The sequence below is a fragment of the Ciona robusta genome, chromosome 9 (assembly GCF_009617815.1).
Source record: "Ciona robusta chromosome 9, ASM961781v2".
In the NCBI taxonomy this organism is placed as follows: Eukaryota; Metazoa; Chordata; class Ascidiacea; order Phlebobranchia; family Cionidae; genus Ciona; species Ciona robusta.
Window position 1 is genome coordinate 2,156,551 of NC_143243.1, and position 25,667 is coordinate 2,182,217.

The 25,667-nt window shown below is 37.8% G+C and overlaps 1 protein-coding gene across 6 annotated transcripts; it reads right to left on the reverse strand.

Moving 5' to 3' along the window:
- Positions 1-155: 155 nt before the first annotated feature.
- Positions 156-25,560, reverse strand: LOC149730742 (uncharacterized). 6 transcript variants are annotated; one of them, XM_089883928.1, is made up of 69 exons: positions 25,406-25,560; positions 24,708-24,864; positions 24,471-24,596; positions 24,173-24,300; positions 23,836-23,980; positions 23,684-23,751; positions 23,525-23,594; positions 23,337-23,467; positions 23,162-23,272; positions 22,872-22,981; positions 22,708-22,789; positions 22,412-22,530; positions 21,186-21,252; positions 20,955-21,109; positions 20,658-20,873; positions 20,283-20,463; positions 19,808-19,930; positions 19,426-19,535; positions 19,180-19,260; positions 18,763-18,999; positions 18,465-18,587; positions 18,233-18,291; positions 17,955-18,017; positions 17,756-17,878; positions 17,055-17,570; positions 16,906-16,986; positions 16,710-16,846; positions 16,414-16,537; positions 16,135-16,215; positions 15,865-16,018; positions 15,412-15,540; positions 15,006-15,066; positions 14,746-14,799; positions 14,298-14,426; positions 13,763-14,118; positions 13,414-13,515; positions 13,137-13,207; positions 12,856-12,962; positions 12,566-12,671; positions 12,194-12,255; positions 12,006-12,134; positions 11,744-11,823; positions 11,383-11,539; positions 11,038-11,113; positions 10,764-10,859; positions 10,393-10,571; positions 9,998-10,114; positions 9,639-9,792; positions 9,390-9,482; positions 9,139-9,335; positions 8,794-8,885; positions 8,105-8,427; positions 7,514-7,608; positions 7,196-7,345; positions 6,949-7,021; positions 6,611-6,765; positions 6,267-6,350; positions 5,752-5,902; positions 5,414-5,509; positions 5,119-5,201; positions 4,840-4,937; positions 4,259-4,367; positions 3,734-4,205; positions 3,341-3,600; positions 2,941-3,049; positions 2,520-2,710; positions 2,191-2,268; positions 2,046-2,123; positions 156-1,814 (listed from the first exon to the last, which is right to left on the reverse strand). In XM_089883928.1, exons 2-69 carry the CDS (start codon positions 24,808-24,810, stop codon positions 1,608-1,610), a joined length of 9,183 nt encoding a protein of 3,060 aa, XP_089740054.1. In that variant the 5' UTR covers positions 24,811-24,864; positions 25,406-25,560; the 3' UTR covers positions 156-1,607. The 6 variants fall into 6 exon arrangements, with proteins under 6 accessions (XP_089740054.1, XP_089740052.1, XP_089740053.1 ...); XM_089883926.1 differs by having other exon boundaries at positions 16,710-16,843; positions 19,426-19,538; XM_089883927.1 differs by having other exon boundaries at positions 15,412-15,537; positions 19,426-19,538.
- Between the last annotated feature and the right edge of the window lie 107 nt (positions 25,561-25,667).

A 25,667-nucleotide genomic window follows, 5' to 3' on the forward strand; every position in this document is an offset into this window, starting at 1 on the left:
TTTAATTTGCCCAACACTGAAGACCGGCTGTGTTAAACTATTACCCTGCGGGTTTAGGGCTGTAAGAGTTAAACTTTAACACTCTTATGACCTTTTACAACACACCGTAACTGAATGCATTAATAAAGTTACAGATTCGGATAAAATAAAGCATATAACAACAAATTGTTGGTTTATTTCGAGGCAGACAACAAAGTACAAACTGCCATAGTGAAGTATACTACTCGCCGTAAAGCCCAGGTTTGTGTCGCACTCGTAACGTAAAGGTTTCTACATCTAATACAGGACTTTTTTCAACTATTAATACAACAGAACGAAAGGATGGTTTTGTACAAATTTCACAAGTCTTTGTGGTGCTAAGAAAGAATGTTTAGGATTTCATGGCCGCAACCTCACCGGGGTGGAAAATTACAAAATCCAACACCGTGGGAATAGAATTAGATCAAAACAAGCATTGAACTGAAGCTGGCAAGCAAGCAGTCGTGAGTGACAAATTCTTATAAATTGGTTGCATCATGCATGTTGGGTTGAAATGTTATGTAGTGGTCACGCTTGTCAGATATGATTGTGTGAAGGAAGTACAACGCATTTGCGCACGCAAAAGTATTCAAACCGTGCTGTGTGGGTATTTAAGAAAGGGTTTTTGGATAATTCTTAAGATTTTTAAAGAAAAATCTAAAGATTTTTCAACACTTGATCATGCTTGCTGCTGTAAAGCAGGCATGTGTTATTCAATGGCCGTTGCTATGGCAACAGATGGCCAGCAACCGACTGAAACATCATGGAATATGGAAAGCACAGTGATAGAAGAATACAAATGAGCGCTCTGCGCGCCTACACATCAAGACAAAGGTGCCACGGAACCTGGTTCTCTTAAATTTAAGTGCTATAACAATGGGTACGGGGGTGAGTGGCTCAAAGACAACTGGCTATTGGTATTGGTTGGTGGAACTAAATCCAAGGGTATCTGTGTTGCACATGCCACACGCGCACATATAAAAACCAGAAGTGAAATAGTGACACACAAGTTTGAACAACGAAATTTCAGAAAGCACTGACTGAAGTCAGTTGGCTTCATCTAGCGTTGTTAGCAGTAACATAGCTGTAGAAGCAGCCATACAAAAATCAAAAGTCTTGCAGAGAACATAAATTAATCTTCTCTGGATATACTGGTTGTAAACTTTTATGGGTGAACCGCTTTATTAGGCAGCGGGGTAAAATCGTTTGTGGGGGATTTCCCCAAGTGGGTATCGCAGGTGCCTCAATTTTAGGAGAGTTAGGGTTGATGCAGCAGAAGGATCAAGAGGATGCAGGATCACTTTGGGAAAAACAGAGACACGGAAGAGAAAAATGGTCGTTGAAAATAAGAATCCTCGTTTGTTGAACACAGGTTGTTGCTATGAGAACTGAAACAATGAGCTCGACGCTGCATGGCAGGAAAGAATTACGCGACCATTCCGGTAATCGTAGACCGAACGCAAGCTCCTTAATTTGACAAAGCAACATATTTACACCATGGTATGTACATAGGACCCATCACGAAGAACAAAGGAGATTCCAGCCATGATAAATTAAGTTCTGTACAAATAGAAGGGGGAAGGGATAACTTAAAGTGGTATTTTTGCCGTTTCCCCCTTCTTAGGTCGTGTATCAGCAAGAGTAAGCTTCTTTGTTTCACGAATGAGATTTTCATCTGAAGAAGCTTCGTCCGATTTTGATCCTCGTTTCTTTATGCCTCCGATTGGTCCAGTGCGTTGTTTATCTTCCTTAGCAGCCGTTATCTTACGTTTATCGACTCCAGGGTGTCGCATGCCCTAAAAATTGATTGTTGTTATTGTTTAGCAAAATGGCTAAGTGGTTAATGACTTGCATTGTAACCACACGATACTGGGTTCAATGCTCGGTAGGGATAGCATCAAAGGCGAATGTGTCAAAACATACTTTAACCCAGTGGTCATTCATGAGCAGTCCAAATTGTCAAATGTACAAAATATTCCCCATCGATTATATACATTAGATATAATTTATATTTCAACATTACTTACAGGTTTACGTTTAGGCAGGGGTGAGCTACTCGCAACTTGGCTCGACCAATCAGTGGGCTCAGCACTTCCTTGTTCATCCTGATGGTAAATAAAGTTATATTACACAATATATTTATAAACACACTGGTAAAAAGTTGTTGCTTACCTCTTCGGATTTTTCCTTGCCAGGAAAGAATGCAGAAAGTGATTGTAGTAAACTGGCTCTTTCACTTGCTTGTTTCGACTGCAATTAGATTAAACAGGGTTAGTATATTTTTAACACCAATAACAACAATACAAAAAGCTTAACATTTTTAAAGTTAAACATGTATTAAAGTTAATAGTTGGGTAATAATGAAAAAGATCCTCAAGTAAAATAGTATTACATTATCAGTTTAAAAAAAACAAGCACCTTAGCATTTCAACCATAAAAAGTACCTCATATGAAGCAAAATATTTGTTACAATTTTAAGATAAAAAAATAAAGATGTTCACCTTGACCACTTCCTCAGGAATAAAAGTTGGTTTCTTCCCGACCAAGTTGCTCCCTACTCCTCTCACTAATGTGGGAACGGGAGGAGCCTTTGATCCGGATGTTGGTAACGGAGCCGACTTTCCTCCCTTGCCTTGCTTAGGAGCAGAGTATTGGGAGGACATATCCATTGGAGTACCAAACTGTTGCGTCACTGAGGAAGAAGATTTACTTTAAGGAGCATTGTAAAGATAACACTAATAATTTTAAAATTGCTCTTCAGGCAAAAATAAATGTATGTTAAACTTTTTAGACTTTAAACTTGTAATAGAAGACTTTATCAAGCCTTTAAACAAATTTTCTGTCGGTGCAATCAAGCAGAGGTTAAATTTTTTATCAAATAAAAGTAAAAAAATAACTTTTTGATATTAGTAGAAGCCTCACCTGATGTTGGTGACTGCATCTTTACCATATTTGGTTGTTGTTGTTGTTTCATGGGGTAGCTACCTATCTGTGCAGCACGGGCTACTGCTAACTGTTGGGGCATCGTCAGCTGTAAAGACCAGTGTATTGTTAGTGCGTCATGTCCCACCAAGCAACAGATATGCCGTAGTGATTTAATCAATACTATGTTTTAACGCAGTCAACTGCAGTGGCAGACCATTTTCAAATGTAAAAAAAACTGTTTGTCGTGTTAACTATTGTTCTTACCGTCACGGACACATTAAAGAGAGATTATTATTCAATTAACTGTTTAATTTGTGAACCGGCTAAGCGGATAGATTATACTTGTTGTGTATTAACAAAACAATGTGATTAGATCAAGACTAGAGTTGGAACATACCTGATAGTTGGGTACGGTGGGGAAACCTTGCATTGCTCCTGGAACAACCTGGGGTCGGGGTGCTTTACCAAGAATACTCATAGGGGGTTGTGCACCCATGATACCTTGACCACCCATTACCTTCTGTTGGCCCCATCCAGTGGTTTGTTGTTCGTAGGGACGGGTTTGTTGGTACGAGAGAGCTTCACTTGTTGTGTGGGAGTATTGGGATTGTGATGTCATACTGGAGGGTGTTTGTTGGTACATGGTGTCATTTGATGCTGTGGGTAGAAACTTGTTAGTGGAATATAAAAAAAAAGTATCCAAGTCCAGATAAATTATGTTTTATACAAATGGTAAAACTAGCAATAGGTATTTTTCTGTGTTAAATAAAGGCCTGAGAGCTTAACTTACACGAAAATGGTCGAGAGAGTAATCCTTGGACAGGGCTTTGCTTGTATTGTGCATTAGATGCTGGTGGTTTGCTCCAATCCCCTCCCGGTGGTTGTTGACCCATGTAGGACTTGCTGTTGGGTGATGACACACCCGAGAACTTGGTCATTCCATCAGGGTTGACTGGGGTTGTGGATTTAGGTGGCCCGTACATGGATTGTGAGCTTTTAACACCGCCGAATGATGATGTGTTGGGTTTTCCGGGTGCATATGTACCTGGGAGCATCACTTTCTGCCCCATGGAGCCAGGGTAGGTACTGGTGCTTTTTTGTTGGTAGAATTGGTGGTAAGATTGGAAGTAATCGTCGTTTCGAGCTCGGTGTGATGGTGGGGCTATCGGGGGGTAGGGGGCTTGAATTCCGAGTGAAGCTTGCTCTAACCCAAGCTGGTTGGTAGGGGTGGGTGACATGGGTTTGATCTGGGGGTATAACGCCTGTGAAAGGGTGGGTTAGAATGTGAAGATTGTTTTAATAGGGGTTGATTTACCTGTTGATAAGACACAGCAGCAGGTGGCATAGATTGTTGGTAGGTTGGTTGCTGGCGGAGTTGGGAAGGTTGTTGGCTGAAGAAACCAGTGTTGCTTTGGTTCAGTTGGCTGTGGAAGTATATAAGGGGTTATATATACTTGTTTGACTATTGTAGTGGTGTATAACTTATGCAAAAGTATCTGATAGGTCAGTCACATTAGTTGCATGGTCAAGCAGTCTGGATGTTGGTGAAATGGGGCAAGTTTGCCTTAAATTATATGTCCTTGAGGACCTTACCAATATAGAATAGTGGTGTATTGCTGAAATATCTTATACAGTTCTGCAGCAGTCATAGTAACTATGACAGTGGTAAAATACAATCACGGGCCGCTTATTAGGTCAGTACGACCATTACACGACCTAGGATAAAAATTCTAATCATTCTGCTGCAGAAAATTTAACGAAGATACTATGCTATCCAAGGTTTGTGTTTATCAGTTTCCAAACATTAAAAAAATCATTTTCATTTTAAAGTGGGTTACAGTACAGGTTACAAAAACGTTAAGAAGTGATTTTGATAACTACTGGTTTAACACATACTTGAAAAATGAAGTAGATTGCAATCGTTGGTTGAGCAATGTTGGGTTAGCTTGTGAAGCAGGTACGACACGACTTTGTTCTAATACTGGGATGTATATCTGGATGGAATAAATGGTTATGGTTGGAACATATCAACACATTATGGTTTACGATCAAATTAAAATCTAATACATCTTCAAAAGTTATTTTTGTATCAATTTATTTCATGAAATTTTTTTGTATGAATTATTTTTATGATATGCACATGTCGTTATAATGACTATTAACAAGTTGACTTACAGGTTGTGCGGGTGATGGTGCTCCCCCTTGTGGCCGTGGTAGCGCAAGTGGTGGATTCCCCATGTTTGTTTGTTGGTTTAAACCTGGTTGGAAATATTGTTGTATAGGGAATGGTATTGTTATGGTTGTATAATATATATATTATAACAGTGCAGTCATAGTAACTATGACAAGTGGTAATATACAATCATTAGCTGCATAGCTGATCAATACGATCATATTTCAACCTATGTATGAGGATTCTAATCATACTGCATGCTGTGGTGGGTTGGTTAGTTTATGTTGGTGTAAATACCTGGCATGTTGCTCCCATAAGCAGCAGGGAGGCCACGCATTGGTTGCTGACGGGTGGTTTTGACAGCCATCGTGTTTTGACCTGACGGTTTTACACCTGGGAAAAATAAAGTTAAATGTATGATCTGACTTAGTTGGCAATTATTCAATTTTCATTTCATGAAGTTCCGCACAATAATTGAGGCACAACTTAAGAACCACTAATATATTTAACCTACAACTTCATCAATAATAAACTTAAAGTTATCTGCATTCATTTTTGATGACCTGCTGACCCTAATCCCAAGATATATATTAACAAATGGATAAAACTGATTGAAATATTAAATTAAATCTTACCTGGGGTAGATGCTCCAGTAGTGGTGGTGAGTAGAACTGATTGTGTATACTCCCTTCCCTGCTGTTGAATGTTGAAGCCTGTTTGACCAGTATGTTGTTGACCCAAACTACTGTAGCCTGTCTGGTTGGAATACATGGCTGGGCTGTAATCCTGGAAGGAATAGAAATGATTGAATGGGTATTTGTAATGTATTTTATATATATGAATGGTTCTTTATAATTAGTACAGTGGGGTAAGATGGATACCGTTAGCAAGTAAGATTTTAAGCGGGTTTATTTTAATAGTTTTCATGCATTTTTTAGAGTTGTTAGGATACAATAATATGACTTTGTAAATATTCTTTCTTTATGAAAAAGTGGGACGAGAGAAGAGAATACCTGTATTATCTCACCCCAAACTACTATTAAACTGAACCATTATCACTAACAGTACCATTCATGAAACAACATTAACATATTTTTAGTCAAACCAAGCTCAACTCTAAAATGGTAGTGTATCATGTGGTTTGACTCACAGGTGGCATGTTGTTGTATATCTGTTGCATGTGTTGAAGGTTAGAAGCGAGACTTGTGGATGATATAGGTTGGTGGAAAGCACCCTGTCATATGTTTATGGTTTAGTCTAATGTAAGCTTGAAGTAGAAAATCAATTAAAATGAAAAATAGAGAACATTATTGTTACCTTTTCAGGTTTGAAAATTGAATTAAGTTTTTCACATTTAAATTATTGTGTTGCTGCAACTGTTATACCAGACGGTATAAGTAAGTTTCAGCTTGAAATTGAAAGTTTTTCTTATACCATTTTCACATTAAATTACGGTGTACTACTGTCATAATGTGGAGCAATTAATTAACTTACAGGAACTGGAATTCTTTGGTTTGGAGTAAACATTGGTGAAGTAGCTGGATCCATATACATATAACCAGTATTGCTGCCATATGAATGAACTACTTGTTGTTGTTGTTGTTGGTGGTGGTGGTGGTGATGATGGGGCTGGGTAATTGCCACTGAACCTGTGTAAAGCACCGTTAGTTAGATTGGGTGGGTCCATATTTCATAGGCTTAACATTAGGAGGTTTTAATAACATTTCTGGTGACATTGTATGTTTTACTATACCAGTTTTAAAAGTATAGACTAAAGTATAATGCATTTGCCACATTAACCAAGTAAGTTGCCTTTGTTTTGTTGTTCTTACTTTGTGTGTCGCTCATATAGTTGGTACTGTGGATTGGAGGAGTGGCTTCAGAACTTACAGTGACAGGTGGTATCTGAAGAGAGATAATAGTTAACATTGGTACTCTGTATAATAAAAATAATTACTGGTAAATCTATTTATATGGATATTGAGTTTATTTTGCAAAAATGTTTTCAATTTAGGTATTATTTGTATTACTTTTTCAAAGCAATTTGTTGAGTTATTAATATTTTGTAAATATTCTTACTGTAGCTGGTTCCTGGGGTTCGGGGTTGGAAATTGGGTTTTGTTGCGCAACTGAACTTTTCCATGAGTCATCAGTTTCATTTTGCTGAGTCGGAACGTCGGAGTGATGAGGTTGCCATTCTTGTGGTTTGGTTACGCTAGTTGTGCTCACCTGGGGGCAGTAAAGATCAATGTTTAGCATTAACCTCGCTTTACAGAATTATCGGAACTTTTACATTGTATGCAATTTTTGTAGCTTTATTATAGAACTAGTAAAATAATGTGAAGTAACTTCTTAAGCAGGAAAAATAAAGAAAAATAAATAAAAGCTCCAACTTACTGGTGGAATGTTTGAAGAGCTGGCTATGGGTTGTTCAATCATTGAACCTTGCACTGATGAAGGGTGGTACGAGTAATTCTCACTTGGATTCATACCTATAGATGGTTTAGAATGAATAATAATATGAATGAATCTAAGTGAATATTATTAAAAGCACAAAAATAAATAATTTAGGTAATTTTGTCTGTAACCAGAAGGAATTGAATGATCTTTTTGAGATTAATTAAAAAAAGTGCAACATTTGTAGATACAAAAGCATCATTAAGCGAGATAATACAATTTGTTTATAAATTAAGCTTTGTAGGTTGTTATAAATGTAAGTAAGCGGCGACCTACACCACTATATAGTAAGAGGTAAGGATAGCTAAGCTTACTGTTGATATTTGCAAAGGGAACGACAACAAAGCAACTGAACATGCAAAGTTGAAGATGATTTGCAATAACAATAAAACCAACTAAAACCTATGTTATGTAACAAGGAAAAACACCTAAAAACTAACAGCAAATATAAAAAGGAAAAATAAACAGGGAAAAAGTCAGTATGATGGAATTCTGTTCCATAAGCAGTTGAAAAATATTTGATGAGATTACCTTGTGATTGGCTGGATGGGTTCGAAGCTTCCGGCATATTCTCCCAAGCTTTCCTTGCAGATTCCATCTTCATGTTAAGGTCAATCGAGGGTGATGTAGGGGTCAATAATCCCATGTCCCCCGAGCCATTTGCAATCGGGGGGTTATCATTATGTCTTACACTATTAGAGTCCCCGTCAGGGCCAGGCGTGAGGATGTGCTTAGGGGGTAGGGGGATAGGGGCAGGTATTGACTGGTCGAGAGGGGTGGGCTTATGGGTTACATTGGTGTTATTTGGGTGTTGTGGGGTAAGGGTCATATCTTCAGGGGAATCAGTGTCAGCCCTAGATACAAAAACATCGTAGCTGTACGTAAATGAAGCATATGGAGTAAAAAACACAAAGTAAACGGAAAAAAAACCTGTCACCTTACAAAACCTGTCTCTAACTAACAACAAACATCTTCCTAATATAACTAAACTGTCGTAAATATAAATATAAAACACATTGCGGTCATAGATAGAACAATAACCCCGTCAGCAGCTGCCGAAGCAACCTAAGGTGTCAATCTCTAATCATCCCGCTTGTGTTTGTGTAGCTTACCATAAACCAAATAAAAGGACTTTATTTAACTGAAATAATGCACCAGAGATTCTCCCCATAGAATACAATACAGTTGTGTTTTGTTGAGAATATTAAAGTTTCACTCACCCCACTTTACTCCTGCTCAACATGAGTGAGCTTCCAGTGATGTCGATGGGATCCAACGTGTCCAAGAAGTCCGGTTGTAGCTTCTGTATTGCCTATAGCAGAAGGTTTTGTTTTCATACATTTTTTCTTTTTTTCTTTATGTTATGTATAAAAATTGTTAATGAAAAGAGCATTTTCAGTAATCACATTTCCTCATTTGTTTCAGTACAGGTCTGTGTAAATCATCATGAAATGCTCAGTTTAAATTTTAAGCCTAAATTAGGTTGCAAATACAAAACCTAGGATTTCAGATTCATTAAAATTTCAAATTTTTTTTTTATGCCTACAAAACATGGCATTACTTACATGTCTAGTGCTAAAGGGGTCTGCGAACTTTATGTCGTGGGTATTCCCCTTCACTTTATTGACCCCTAGTGTCTGCAGTGATGGCAAACTCGCCGATAACGAACTCGATGGGGTTTGTGGGTTGGGGAAGGGAGATAATTGGTTGAAACTGGGAGTTGAATTCGGGACCTCAGGGGTAGGTTTCTCGTCTTTGTAACCTGAAGAAATATTGGGTTAATCGGTGAATATATTGGTAGGGGTTGGTTTGTTACCTAAAGATTCCCCAAAGGGTGAAAAGGTAGAGGTTCGAAGATCATCGGAGGGAAAAAGATTGGCAGCAGATGAACGACCCGTTATTATGCCACCTGTGGAAAATGGAACATGAATTATACTATTAATATTAACTTAAGTTCTACAAGACAAAGTAAAAATGCATTTTACGATTATCCAGCAGACAGTAACAAAAAAAAGATCCAAAGTTTTTCAGCCATTTTTTGTTCGTTTAAAAACATCACACTAACCTGTAGTGATATCTGATGAGCTATCTGCAATAAACGAAATGCTGTCTTTCTTGTTTGGCAAGAGTGTAGCTATGTTTTCCACTGAACTAGAGCGTTTCATTGCCCTTTCATTCCCGATGGCTCCAATAGGATTACCAGCCATACGACTTGGGCTCTGTTAAGTAAACACTTTGGTTAGATGTTTGTTTATTGGAAGGCTGGTATATTATATAAAGGGGTTTAATTTGCACGTATCAGCTGGCCGTTCTTTTTTCTGCATCTTGCTTTCGCAACTATGACGAACGAGACTTGTGTAAAACGAATCATCATTTTCGTGTCGAAAAATGGAAATAATGTGTTACTGTGTGGTTAAGTATTACCTGTGATAAAGAGGATAGAGGAGTTTCCGGCTTTGGTGATGTCATTCCCGATGTCTGTGATGTCACTATGCTAGCAATTTCCGATGTGCTTTGCAGGGAATTGATGGCCGTGGATAGCTGGGGGGCAAATGGTGTTACAACAAGGAAATAGTTATCTTGTAAACAGGGTTAGGTCTGTTGTTTTGTCACCAACATTTATCAATTACAAATCATGAGGCCAGAGATTTTATAAGTTAGATATTAACTGTTATTTACATGCATTCACTGTCACGCATATTTCAAGTCTGAAAAGGATCTTTGGCAACTTGGGTGAGCCTGACAATTGTCAATTTATTAAATAATTTATTTTAGGTTTTACTATATAACATATAAGAGGTTTCTACACTCGTACTAACCTGTCGACTACCAACAGTGGTCACAACACTAGTGGACGTGATGGTTCCACCAAAGTGAGAGAAACTCAACTTTGCCTCGGTACCAGGTGAGCTACGCTGTGATGAAGGGACTGATGACTCGACACCGCTGTCCGCAGGAATATCTGCTGAGTCACCCTTTGATTGAGGCTCCCATGTACCTGCGAGTAAACTTTGATATAAGATGCAGAAAATAGCCAGTAAGACTGGATTTATCAGATAGACGTATATACCTTGAATGGGAGCTATATTATAATAAAATTAGTTAAATGAAATGACAACTAAAATATAGATAAATAATAAGCATTGGAGCAAACCATAACGAAAATGGGATTTATGTTAGTTAGACTTACCTATCGTATTTGACCAAATATCAGTAGAAATTGTGTCAACTATATTGGAAGAGATGGCTTGTTTCACACTACCACTGGTACCTGGTGTTATGATATCTGGAAATACAATATTGGTGTAAATAACTATATAAGGCAGATGCACTGAAATGTAAGGGGGGTGGGGCTTGACATATTTTCAGAAAAACACTTTCCTCACTTTAACTAGGCACAGGTCTGTGTTATAATCATCATAAAATACGAACTGACCAGTATGATAAATATCACCAAAACGTACCTTTGGTAGTTTTCTGTCGGTTTATTCTCTGTTGATCAAGCTTAGCTTTACGAACAGCCTCCTGTAGTTGAACCTCCTGTAATGTAAGATGGCAAAGCTGTATGTCTGACTCGTTGAAAGTTTTTACGCAAAATAGTATCAGGTTTATAAAAAATGAACTATTTGCCATAAATTCCAGGTACTCAACTATGACCTTTCCTACGAAAATAAAACGCAATATTCAAGTTAATTCCTTCCTAATATTGGTTGTGTAAACATGTTATAACTATTTCAATGAAAACATAGGATGTTATCATACATGCTGGAGTTAATGTTTACTAATTGGGAAAATCTCCTTGATCTTACCCCCTTTTTCCTTATTTCCTCTTGTTTCTTCTTCTGCGCTCTCTTTGAGAGTACGGGAGTAAATCCATCATCATCATCCTGTCCATCAGGAGGAGCCATAGAGTCAAGCATATTCATCATCACGTCTTCCTTGAAGTCGAGTTCGTTCGTTGATGAACTGTGGGTGAGACTTTGGTTATATGTTTGTTATTGGTAGGCTGGTATATTATATAAAGGGGGTTTAATTTGCACGTATCAGCTGGCCGTTCTTTTTTCTGCATCTTGCTTTCGCAACTATGACGAACGAGACTTGTGTAAAACGAATCATCATTTTCATGCCAAAAATAGAAATAATACGCTAACGCTGTAAGTGGTGTCTTACCCTTTCTGTGAAACATCAGGTAGATCATCCACATTCACCACCCCAGCATAATTGTTTAAGTCGTACATCTTGAATAACTCCTGTAGATATCACGTATTATATATGGTGTGTATGGATGATGCACAGTTACATCTATATTGATAACGCCTCAGTTGTATTCTGTGGTTTGTGTGTGTTTTGACATTCATAGAACTATATGAGTGGTGCACGATATCATCATGGGCATTGGGATAAATATTTCATGATACTTTCGTTTATTCACCTTATTTTTCGCCTTCTGGTCGTCGACAAACTTTTTGCTCTTGTCACCCTCTAGTGCTGAAGTTGCTTCACGTATTGCACCTTCTATGAGTTCAGGATGGTTGTAATTAAGGGTGTGTAGGGAGAAGACCTGTCAAAAAATAAATATATAAATATGTTGTAGTTTGTATGCAATAAGATGCAACTTACGTTCGATTTTGCCAATACTGTTTTGGAATTTTTATCAGGCCTTCCTTTGTTGGGCTGTCCTCCTGTTAAATAATTATCAGATAAATATACCAAGCATTGTAATCTCATTCAAACAACAACTAACGAAATAAAAAGGGTTTGAAAGAGAAATGGCAAAAACATTTTGGGAAAACATGTCATTACACAGTGGTTAGCTGCTTTAACCAAGTGGTCTATTATGGGATGTTTAAATTGTCATACATAAAAAATCATCAACAAATAACATATGTATTAGGCAGGTACGCAGTGTACAAAACAAAACACCCATGTTATAATGACTTTGGTTGCACCACACAAAGATAAATAAGTTGAACTGTTGATGTTATAACTCACCCCGACCCCCTCTACCACGACGATCATCCGATCTTGGATTTGAATATCCTCGCTGTTTTGAATCATTCCTTCTTGTGTCTGGTTTGGAATCCATTGACTTTAGAGGCTGTGAAAGGAGATAAGGCTTATTTAATACTTTGTATAGCGTGTGTGGAGTAACAAGATGCAATGAATGGAGCCTCAGTAAAATTCTGTGGTTACGTGTTGTTATCAATCAACATGTGTTATGAGTGGTGCACGATGTCATCATAGGCTTTATAAAACTTAATGGAAACAAACTTAATATTTACCATAGATTTCCCAGTGTCTGTATCCTCAGATGCCGTCTCCCATTCATCACAAAGGTCAGCTGGGTTTGGATGATCTTCATTGGTTGGTGTGTTTAATATAGGGGACTCTGTATAAATGTATATAATAAGATAAGGATGGAAACTTATTGCAGCATTGATAAAACCACCATGTAATTGGAAACTTTTAGGTAAAACCCAAGTAAAATTAGTCATGATTGGTAATTACAAAATAATATTAAAATTTACGAAAAAAAAGTCATAAATAAGTGAATGGTTGTTACCTGGTTTAATGCTTGTGTAGTTAGCATCAACCATTGGACTTCTTTTTACAGAGTTTTTGAAACGAGGGGGACTATAAGAAGTAAAACATGCTTAGATTTCATGAAAAGTTAAATATATTTATATATCTGCATCAAACGTTTATTCAATATCAGCTGGCCGTTCTTTTTTCTGCATCTTGCTTTCGCAACTATGACGAACGAGACTTGTGTAAAACGAATCATCATTTTTGAATTTGTAGTTTTTTCAAAAGAAGAATCGATTCCGAAAAGATCTCACCAGTCGGGTTGATTGTTCCTCCGCTTCTTATAATCATTCTTAGTTGATCCTCTCCTCCTATCAACTCCTCCATCATTGGGAGTCCGGTCACCGTTTCGACTTCTGTAACAATGTTAAAATCAACAGTAATATTCTCTATATGTTTGAAATTTTTATATATATGTTTGAAATTTTTATTTCAAGTTTAGGAACCACAGGCCAAACTATTACAAAAACTCAGTCCGCTACAGGTCTATGCATTATCCATCAGCACAAAAAAAAAGCTTCTTTTAAATTAGACAAAACCATAAAGCTTAATAGGACATACCAACACACAGTATTGAAGCAATGCATTTAATTTGTTACCAACCTGTGAAAATCTTTCCCAGTTTCATCAACCCTCCTTCCACCCCTTCCACTTGGAGCTGGGGCAGAGGTGCTTCCCCTGGCAGGTCGTGCACCCCTTGTACCCCTACCTCTTGAGACTGAGCCACCACCAAGAGCTGAACCCCTGCCTCGACGTGAAGGTTCACCCCTTGCAATGAAAGTGGTTGTTGTGACAGAGGGGTCAGGGTTGAGCGGGTCTTGCCTGCTGTTTTCACGTCGTGGGTTATCCCTCTTGATATCCGGATTATCCCTCCTATTGTCAATTCTACTGCTTTGTTTGGGTGGGTTTCTCCTCGGTTCAGGTTTTGATGCAAACTTCTTCACTGCTTGGGGTTTGTCCTGGAAAGAAAACTTGGATTATTATGCTATACCAATATTTTGACAGTTGTGACAATTAAAATTCCAATTTATAAAAGCGTATTTGAGTTAAAGTAATTGCAATACAATATTAGAACAAGGCTATATTATATATGGGTATGGAATTAAATTAAATATCCAAGCAAATGTTTGTGACATACCGTTGATGATTTGTGTGGTTGTGAGGATTCTTCATCAGAATAACTTCCACTTGTGTAACCACCTTCATCATCATCATCATAATCAGATTCCTCACCAAGTTTGCGACGCCGACCAACTCCATTCACTTCCTATATAAATAAATACATCAATAACTAAACAGACTTCACTAAACCTAAATAAGAGCATTTGGTGGCGGTAATTTCTGATTTATACCAACAGTTTAGTATCAAATTGACTAGCAGTATTTGAGTTTTGACAAAAGTATATGCATTTTGTTTGATAATCTGTATGGATGTGTGTGAATTAATTTATCATAAGTTTCAATTATGTTCTATTCTGTCACAATTGGTCAAAGAGTTTAGGCCAGTGTTGGCTCATTAAATCCAGTGTTGGCTCATAAATGAACTAACAAACTGAAGATATAACTTCTAAAGTAAGTTACCTTACCTCAGTAGCAGACTCTGAATCAGATTCACCGGATGTTGAATCATCATCATAACGCTGTGGATGAAAAATAAATTTACTAATCTATTAGTTTTTTGTTCGGAGATAAAAATTTCCCCTCAGAATATATGAAAATGTAGTTTTTATTCTAAGGATGCTAAAAATATTAGTAAAAGTAATTTTGCAACACAAAAGTTTTAATTGGTTAAAGATATAAATTTTTCATTAAAATGCAGTCAAATAATGTTGATGGTAATTCTTACCTTTGTTGAATTTTTTGAGTAAGGAGGACGACGATTTCCTCTTTCATATGCTGGGGCAGATCTGTGGAGATTTAGATTTTTAGTAAGGAGTATAAAGAAGATCAGTGGAAGACATTCTGCACTGAAGTGCCAATGGCTGAACATATATAGTTCCTATACTCAACAAAAGAAACAAGCATATTACTGAAATGTGTAAGTAGTGATCTAACTTGACCACCCTCCAAAAGTTTTAGATTTGTTTGACACTAAACCATAAGAGGATAATGAAGGACAACTAATAAGAGGATAATGAAGGACAACTAATAAGAGGATAATGAAGGACAAATAATGTGACAACTTCAGCCAGAATCCTAGATCACTGGTTTGCTGAGCAGCAGGAATCAATCCATACAAAAAACACAATCACCTTGCTCCTCTCCTGCCTTTACCCCGCCCACGTATGGAAGACGAAGAAATTTTCTCCGATGGAAGATTGCTTCGTTTTTCTGAGCGATCCAAACCACGTCCTCCACGACTACTTACTCCTCTTGCTCTGCTATCAAACAAATACTTAGGTTAAAGTTTTTTGTGGCAACACTGCAAATTTTCATCATGAAACACTGGGATGCCTCAGTTAAATTCTGTGGTTTGTGTTTTTTGACATGCATAGAACTATATGAGTGGTGCACAGTTTCATCATGGGCATTCTGAATTCATTTTATAAATATCTAGGAACACCCTTCATTATTTTTGGAGCAATTGTTAAAGCTAATTTCGGTTTAAATATAGTTCCCTTCATAACTAGTAGAACCTTAAATTATCGATACCAAATCTTGATAGAAATAAAGTTCAGAACAATTAGTAAACAATCATTTCCTACCTTCCTCTGCCTCGACCCCTTCGATCACTTGGATGACCTCTTTCTGGTCTGTCACCATGGTAACGCTCGGGTCTATTCGAGTTACGACCGGTTTGCCTTTGTGTTGAACCTCGCCTGCCACTTTCTCGTGGTGGCCTAGAATCTTGACGTCTATCTGCTCAATAAATACCTTCATTATAAATAAATCCAATTAAAAAAAAACTTTTTCAAACCCTATGATATGCATTGCTTACTGTAGCAGGTAAAAAAAGTAAACACAACAATACTTACCAAGGTAGGAATCTGGTGGAGTTGACCTTGATTGAGATTTTTCAATCTCTTCATTACGAGGCACTTTTTCAGATTGGAAGTCTGAAAGGAAATAATTTTTATAAAACTTTAAACCCAGCAGCAGTGAATGCACCTATTCTATAAGGGCCGATTTGAGCCAGTGTTTTATACAGTGTGTAATGGTTATTAAACAACATTTTCGCATTTTTAAAGTTGTGTAAACAAGTTTTACTGTACTGTACAATTACAGCCATGTATACAAGAAGCAAGTATCTTTACTTTTGTCAGTAAGGTCATCTGCTTTGACGGGAGCAGTTTCCTTCAGTGTTCTCTTCTTATCATCTTCTGTTGGGATGTAGATGCGTGTCTTTTCTACCTCCTTCTGCTGAGTAGAGGAGACAATCTAAGAAGAATGGATCATTTCAATGCTATAAAAAGCTGGATAAATGACATGTCTATTCAAACACTAGAATACCGGCAAAATTTTATATAAAACCTTAAAAAATATTTTCTAGAATTACCAAAACATTGAAGAAATATTAAGTTTAATTATCATAAAATATTAATTTATTCACCTGCATTTGCTTTTTTCTCTCCTCCCATATGTTTGTTGGAGGTGGTGCAGCTACCACTGGTTGTTTAGGTTGCACACTGGTAGTTGTTGGTGCAGGGGATGGTTCAGTGGGTGGGTCAGGTTTTTCAACAATAGCTGCTAAAACAAATTGTTGGAATAAAACTTATACTAAGATCAAGTTAGTAGAGGTTGGTTACGTTTCGAAGCAGGTTTTGATTGCTGATGCTTGGGAGATTCACCCCTTCTGTTCTGTTGTGAATATGTGGTTCCTGTTCGACCTGTGTGATTGGTAGATGGTTTAAAAAGAACTAGATTTTTTGAAAAACTCTTTTCACCAAACACATACCTTTATCACGTCGGTCGTTATTTTCTTTGCGGCCATCATATTGTCTATCTTTCCCTCTGTTGTTTCTGTTGTCATCTCTGTTTCTGTTGTCATATCGATCATAACGTTCCGGTTTATTATTGTTGTAACGATCTGGTTTTTCATAATGATCCCTATCTTTTTCTCTACGTTCATCACGGTAAGTTTTCTCTCCACTCTCGGACTTCTTTGGACGATCCTGCCTCTCTCTCCTCTGCTCGTTGGGATAACTTTTCTCCTGGGATCGAGAGTGTGTATCCGCCCTATTAGGTCGCCTCTTAAAATGATCTTCTTCTTTGTTCTCCTTGTTCTCGGAGTCATGAGACCTTTCACCACGATGCATATCACGAGAGTTATATCGTGGAATGGCACGATCATGATCACGGTTTGGTCGGCTGCTCCGTGAGTCCTTGCTCATCTCACGATCACGGTCACTCCAGAGACGACTCTCATCTGGCGCAGGACGATCCCGGGATATTGTCCTCTGGACTTCTACTTCTGAGAAAGAAAGCTGATTTTAGTGATCAATTGTATAAAACTGCTTTTATTTTTTGACGAGGAGAAATAGCCATCAGTCAGGAGTTATTTATAATCAGTATTCATACCGTAGCGATTACTATAACATCATTTGGCCAAGAAAATTTAGTTCCACAGACAGATAAACAAACAAAACACATGCTTACTTGGTTCAGACTTTTCACTGGCTTGCAGACTTGTATGCGCATCTTTAAAACTATAAGTTTCATCATCAAAAGAATCCTGATTTGACCGGGTAAAGATTTGTTCAGACTTGACTGGTTTTGGAGCTGTAAGTAAAATAAAAATCATAGAAAAATAGCTTACCACAATGCCAATAATATTTATTTATTTTTGTTTACTTACGCTTAGTAACCCATGACCTTGGTTCATGTGATTGAGCACGTGAATCAGACTTGCCGTCCTTTCCTGTGAAAAAAATTATGTTTTACATTTCATGCTGTACTGTGGATGCTTTTCGGTTATTAAAAATAATAAAACCGGATTCAATCGATTCAAAAATTCCCCCAAATTATTTGTCTTTAGATAGACAGGTCAGAGAAACTGGGATTTTGGTCAAATTTGCCCATTACTTGCAAAGGTTATTATTAGTCTTAATATAAAATACATATATCAGTATTTACCAGACTTTCTCTGCTGGTCATTGCCAGGTGAACCAGATTCATCGTCATCATTATCCACCCTGTGTAATGATCTGTATTAGGTGGTTAAATATTTTAACTTGAGTGGATCACTGTACAAGTTTCCCTCAGTAAAAAATTAGAGTGTTTGACAAAATATCATTTTTATCATAAGTTGTCTTATCATCATAGGGGCAATGTAGGGTGTCATACAAGTAATGATTTAGGGGAATACCTGAAGTCCCGAAGTTTTAAACCTTTGCGGCGTGTTGGCACTTGTTGCTGATTGGTCGATTTTTCCTCGTCCTTGTCCGTGCTCTTCTCCGACTGGCTGCTACCTCTCTTAGTAAGAAGTTTGCTGTAAAAAATTAAATGATTACTGTACTGTGATTTTGCAAAATTTAACAACTATTCAAATCAGGATAAGAGTCGATAAAATGGTAAAAAATGCCAATATATTATAGGTTTCAAGTAAAAATATAACTATTAAAAAAGTATGTATGGAAATATTAAAAGGTAAGGTAAAGTCTTACTTATTATCATTTCTTGACAGAACCATCTTTTGCTGCGAGGTGCGCCTCGCTTCATTGGCCGATCCGACAGAGGATGGGCTGTCACGTGATGAAGGCCTTTTCATGGATGACCGCTTTTGAGAAGCTGTGTCGTACCACAAGCGAGAATCACGCTCACTAGAGGGCGATACATTACCAAGTTGATCTTCGGCACCAACAACAGGTTTACGAACAGCTTCACGACTTCCGTATGCTCGTCTGGGTTATAATAGTAAATACAAATATTTACCTTGACTCTTTGTTTTAGCATAAACAAAATTATTAAAAAAAAGTTTAAGGGACAAATTAGAAACTGTTACAGATAAAAAAAATTCACTGGAAAAACATAAAAAATACCCCCAAAAAATATTTAATTTTTAAACAATTATATTTTATTACCTATCGTCCCCTGGAGTTTCTCTACCACTTGGTGTCACTTGTGAGTGTGAGGAGCTTTCAGACATTTGCCGAGACCTGGAACTGAAATAACAAGCCAATTAAACATCAGAAAGTTTGTTCAAACATACACAGTCATACCAATATGCACTCAGATAGGGGCGAAATAGATTTTCATAAATTATTTCAAAAACTTTCAATCATCATAGTAACTGGTAATGTTTAACAATAACGTATATAACAACCTACCCAGCACTATGGTTGTCGGTTTCATCGGTTTCCGATTTCTCCCGTTTCATAATGCTGTGGCGAGTAGCCGGGGGTTGACTCCATGCTTCATACGATCGACCCCAAGATTGCTGCTGAAAAAAATAAAAAATAAATGTAAAAATGTGTTTTATTCTAATTTATGTATGCGAGATCCTCATCAGAGAAGAAACTTTTAAGTGAAATTTGTCCCTTTCCCTAACACCAAATTTAGGAGTTCTGTTTACATACAGTTTTTTAAAAGGCACACCAAATAAAAAATTCGCACCATAGTTGGCTTAACACCAATTTTTATTCTATGGATATTAAACCTCTCACTTCCCTAATAGTTACTCCAAACCACAAGCAACATTATTTGACCGACCTGTTGTTGCTGCTGGCGTTGATGAGCCAACCTTGGGGGTAAATTGCGACCACCGATTTGTTGAGATGCTGATGGATGAGGACCTCTTGTATATCCACCATAACCATCACCTGGCATTCGATCCTGGTGAAATAACTTTGTCTTTGGTGGAATAAAAATGATTACCATATGTGTACGGCGTGTGACGTTAAACTCAGATAGGGGCGAAATACAATTTCACAAAATCGTGTTTCAAAAACTTCAATCATCATAGTATGTAAATAACCAGTCCATGAAATTCACCACGGCATTGAGAAACTACCACAGCATTACTTGCTATGTATCAGACCTATTTACAAAAATGCGTACTTTATACTGTTCAGTAGGACATTGCAAGTTCCCATGGTAGGTTGAGCTTCCACTGCAACTATGTTGCTGTAGTGATGCAAAGTGAATTTCATGGCCTGCATAAACCCATAAAAAAGTCAAAACTAACCCTGGAAGATCTTCCGTCATCATCACTTCCTGATGTTTGATGTTTAAACCCACTTCCCCCATCTTGTGACCAGGAGTTGCCAGTGCTGTCTGGAGTCCTCTGGAAACTATCATCTCGTTTCCGATCATCGCTGTGGTACTCCTCGTTGCCTCCTAGTGTTTGACGATCCTGAAGCTCCATTCTAATTACATAAAATGTTTAGTAGTTCGTACGTTAGATAAAGTGGTTAAGAGAAAAAGTTACTTTATAGTCCATCTTTTTCGAAACAAAAGTAAAAAACAAAAACGAACAAAGGAAAAAAACATAAATATTTCATGTTATAAAAATAAAACCCTAAAAATAAAAAAATACAGCATAAAAGAAAGATCTAACTACCTTCTCTCTTCTTCTTCTTTACGCTTCCGAGCAAGTTGTAGCGCTTCCTCTTTCTCGTTTCTCCGATGCTCATCCCCACCAGGGGGCACTCTGTCCATGCTCTCGTTCATTTGGAAGTGAGTGGGCATTGGGTGATGCCCCGGGTACATATGGGGGTGACCCATAGGGCCCCCAGCGAAGGGTTGGCCTTGGGGGGGGACTCGTTGAGAAGATTTACTGGAAAATGTAAAAGAAGAGTTAAGATTATATTGCATGACCGATTGACAAGCATTAAGCCGCCCAAGTAGGATCAGATACCTTCTAACATCTGTCATGTTTGCTTGTGCAGGGTAGGGAGCACGTTGCATTGCGTGATAATATTGCCACTGCATACTTGCATCCATTCCATATTGTTGATGTGGTGGTTGTTGTTGTTGTTGAGTCCAAGCCATACGTGGGTGGCCATTATTATCCTGGAAAAAGATTTGTAATTTTATGTATACCTCCTACTGCATTACTGATGCTAAAATAAAGGTAACAACTACATACCTTCGGTCGCCTGTCGTAACCTCGGTCTTCATCACCATGGTGTTGGTCATCAGAACGCAAGGATTTTCTAAAGTATTGTTGTAAATTGTTAATAGAGTTATCACTGGCGTAAAGTTACGGGGTTGCAGGGTTGCCTGGCAACCCTTTGATTTTCTCCATACTAATAATGCGTAAAGAATTACGTTCAACCAAACGAAGACGCCATTATTACTGCGAACAAACTTCGTTTACGTTCGTTAAATATGTCAATACCGATGCGTTATTCACGACACAAATGCATTCAACTGGTATTTAAACTCCTGTTTGCTAAATAATTCACGTGTGAATCCCTATTGTGACGTCAGTAATCAACGTGTGAATCGCTATTATGTCGTAATCAATTGCCAGGTTCAAACAACCGCTATTATGATGCAATGAATCCACGTGTGAATCCCTACTATTTCGTAATAAATATGCTGATTGCCTGAGGAAAACATTGCATATAAATATAAAGCAGTGTTGGAAACGATTTAGGCAGTTTATTTCAGCGATATTTCGTTCTGGAAACCTACTATTTCCGACGGACGGGTCTTCGTTTGTAAGATAACCACACACTCGTGCGGGCTTGACGAAAGGCGCATGCGACATAGCTACTGTGACGTCACTCGCCAGGCAATCGGATTCGACCGTTTCTCATTACACGGACTCGCCGAACGCGCGTAATTTTAATTTGTCTCATCCCTACGTAATTCTGAATACGTTTACGTTTGTATGAGCTTTTACAAAGCACATATTTAAAGGGTTGCAAACCGTTTTTTTTTTCGCGCCTACCGGCGCGAAGACTTCCTTTTTTTCTGGTTTTTGCAACCCTAACGTTTAGTAAAACTTTACGCCTATGAGAGTTATACCACCGCTTCTTAATATATTAGATTTAAACCAGTGTGTCTTAACTAGCAAGAGCATTTCTCAAAGGGAGTAATTAGTTTTTAGGATTGGTTGTAAAGCACTCAATAATGAGTAATCATTAGATGGGCCTAATAATGTTGTTTCCAATACTTAGTTCAAAATAAGAGACAAAAAAGTGTAGTGTATTAAACATCCTATTTAACTTGGAGAGAATAAAAAAGCTATTATTTTGCACTGTTTAGTGTGATTCACCTCATCCGACATGATTGTACAGAATGCCAAAATACACGTATTCATGTTGAGCATAGTCATTAAACAATAAAAAGCTTGGTAAAATAAACCTTTTTTCTGAACCCATGGCTTCCTCATCATCGCTGAAAACAAGTTTTTCTCCATAATCGACTTCAGCTTGCATGGCAGCCCATCCACCTTCATCATCTTTTTCTAGTTTGTCAAACTCCTGGAAAACATAAAATAAAGTGACGCCACTTAGGTTGTTAACATTTATTTGATATCAAAATCATAATATTTTTATGAGAGAAACAGAGTTGGTATCCGTGTAATGGATATGTTTATGGCTTATGCTGTGTACTAAAATTGTACCGTTTCTTTATATGCTGTAAATGAAAATTTGTACCTTTAAATCCGTTGGAGAAATTATAGAAGGCACCCCTGACTTCTCTCCTTGCTGCTGTTGGCCGGGCATTCTTCCTCTGAACCTGCATATTGTGTTTCACAAGTGTCAAGTATGTTGAATTACAGTTAAGTGGTGCTCAAAGTGTTCGCTTTATGCTAAATTACCTTTGAGCTGGATCGCAGGGTGGGTAGGGCATACGAGGGTGCATGTTTGGTGGGTATCTTCCTCCGGGCATGGGAGGACCCATTCGGGGGTGTGGGTACCGGTTTTGCATCTGAGATATTAAACCAATAACAAGCAAGTTTAAAAGTAATACCAAGGAAAATTAGCTTTATAGATATATTTGTACTGTTTGTGTGGTAAAAGTTAAAGAAAGGTCGTTTGATTCATTAAAAATTCAAACTTTGTAGATTGTAGGAGAATACCAAAGGTTGCAAGTTCTACGTTGACTTACAAATGGAGGCATCATGTTGTGACGGAACTGTGAAGGATGTCCAGGTGGGAAACTCTGCCCACTTTGATGAGTCATCTGACGCTGTGTCATGTTTTGACTTGCCTCCATGTTCTGATGATATAAGTATAAACTATGTCAGTAAAAACACCCACAAGCATAGTATGAAAACACTTACTGTAACATCATACGCATGTGGTATGTGATTTTGTGCTTCTTTCTGCTCTTGTGTGGGGTCCTCTATGGGAAAATCTTTATCTTCAGTTTGTTGTATGTTTCTTCCCCCACCATCACGCCAAGATGCCACATCTGGTTGAAAATAGTGTTGATTATAATTGAGAAAAGACAAGGACATAAAAAACTTACTTTGTGGCCTTAAGCTTGGCCCTGGTCCGTATTGCTGTTCTCTTGTCATTTCCGTTCCGGTTGCTGGATCCTGTTGGTAAGATACGGTTAGTTAGTAACCATGCTAGTCATGTATTATCGTGTATTACATTACATTGGCACCACTAACTAATATATTACCTTTGTAGTGTCACCGAGAGTTGGAAACTCATCTGAGAAAGGGGTGGTGCCATGAGCCCGAGCCCCACCTGTTTTTAAAGTAATCAAATTAATCTTGTCATTTGAAAAAGACTGAACACATCATATTTCATAGAATGAAGGTCATTGCTTACCTGCTGCTCCTGACGCTCTGCTGCCAGCTTGTGATCGGGATGAACCCCATGTTTGAGGCGGATGCTGCGATCCACTTGATGGGATCGAACTCGAGTAATTCTGGTTCCTGTTCGTCGGTGCAGTTTTCACATGCTTCTGCTGCATCTGTTGATGGAAATCAAGGTTTGTTTTTGTGCTTGATGGTACTTTTCACAGCTACATACTGCCACGAGCATCACATTTTAATACAAATAACAGCTATAAAGTTGGGTTTGGGCTTAAAACTTTGGTGCTAAATTTTTATGGCACACTAATTCCAAAAGTTGGGAAAACCCTTATGGTTACGCTGATACTTACTGCTGCTGATTGAGAATATGTAACGGAAGCCGGCGGCAGCTGCGATTCCTGCTGGGCTTGAGACGTTTGACTCGGGGTCTGGTTGCTCGATTCTGTTTTCGATGCCCATCCTGACCCGTCTTTTGGAACTAAAGGGAAAAAAGGCAAAAATTGCACAAAACATTTCCGTAATTAATTAATAGGCAAAATTGACACCAGAGGCCAATGTTAAGGTTGTTTAAAGATGGGAGTAAAATAATGTTGCACTGAACAGTTTCATTTAGAAACAAAAGTTTACGCACTCAGATAATTTGTTTACCAAGGTTAACGTTAGGGTCGTTTCCGAGGTTTTCTGATTTTAGGCTAGGGAGATTGGCGGGTGGAGGCACGCGGCGTGAACTGCTGACTTTACCCAAACTTTGTAATCCATGGCGAACATTTGATCCTGAAAAGTAAAATACAAATTTTGATAACATTCAATCAATGCAGTTTTTTAGCTTTTCATTAAAAAAATGATATGTTTTCAACTTTTACAGAATAGATATTAATAATATACCTGATGATTTGTTGGTATCTACTGAACGGCCTTTATATGATGTCAGATTGAGGGTGGTGTATTTGCCTTCCTTTCCTTTGTTAACGCCATAACTTGTGGACATCGCTTAATAAAAATCTCACACATCTGATGTCGCTGATTGAAACCCTGACAAGACCTAAGAAAAAAAAATAAACAAGTTTAGCCTTTTCGGGAACAATACCTTTCTACAGATAGGCCTAAAGTTAAGCAAGGATACTTGAATTTGTTACATACTTTGCAATAATTGGATTAAATAAATAGTTATTATAGACAAACCTGTTTTTGCCGGTGGTAGGCTATAACTCTACTATTGCGTAATATAATACACCTAGGCAACATTGACAAAGGATGTGAGGCATGAGCTTATGAACGAGGAAACGTTTAGCAGCCCATCAATTTATTTCTTTGTTTAAGCTGACTTCCTGTTATACCAGCCAGTCCCAGAGGATTGCCCAATCAATACACACTGTTCTAATTTTACTTTGGTAATGGCAGTATAGACAGGATTTGTTCTCACTTTGTACCATGCTGTCAGTCTTCCAACACCAACTAAAGTATTTAATTTATATCGTCCAATTTATATGCAGCATGGTGCCGAAATTAACCACAATTAAACGAATTAGAAGTCCGTAATTAATTAAAAATAATAGAAAACAATTTACCAAAGCACAGCTTACCTCAGTCTAGTTTACTGGGACACTTCGCAAATGAAAAAGTCTTCGAATATTTCACGATTACAGCAGATTTCCACTTATGTGCAGCGAACACAAAAACCTGCAACAAAGTGAAAACGCCAGTAAAATGGCGATTGAATTGTGACGTCACTCGCTACAGTTAAATTTAGCCTGGAAGCAGCCGCGTTGTTCAAAAATTTTAAGAACGTATAAAATCAGGAGTTTTGGTTAAAATAACAGAAAAATCAATTTGCACTTTATTATT

What these genes read in the sequence shown, in the direction of transcription:
- LOC149730742 (XM_089883924.1), bottom strand. Translation starts at nt 24,810, where the DNA reads ATGTCCACAAGTTATGGCGTTAACAAAGGAAAGGAAGGCAAATACACC. An exon ending in AGATGACCTTACTGACAAAA is followed by an intron (nt 16,216 to 16,413) that starts GTAAAGATACTT and finishes ATTTCCTTTCAG; the next exon opens with ACTTCCAATCTGAAAAAGTG. An exon ending in GCTCTTCAAACATTCCACCA is followed by an intron (nt 7,346 to 7,513) that starts GTAAGTTGGAGC and finishes TACTGCCCCCAG; the next exon opens with GTGAGCACAACTAGCGTAAC.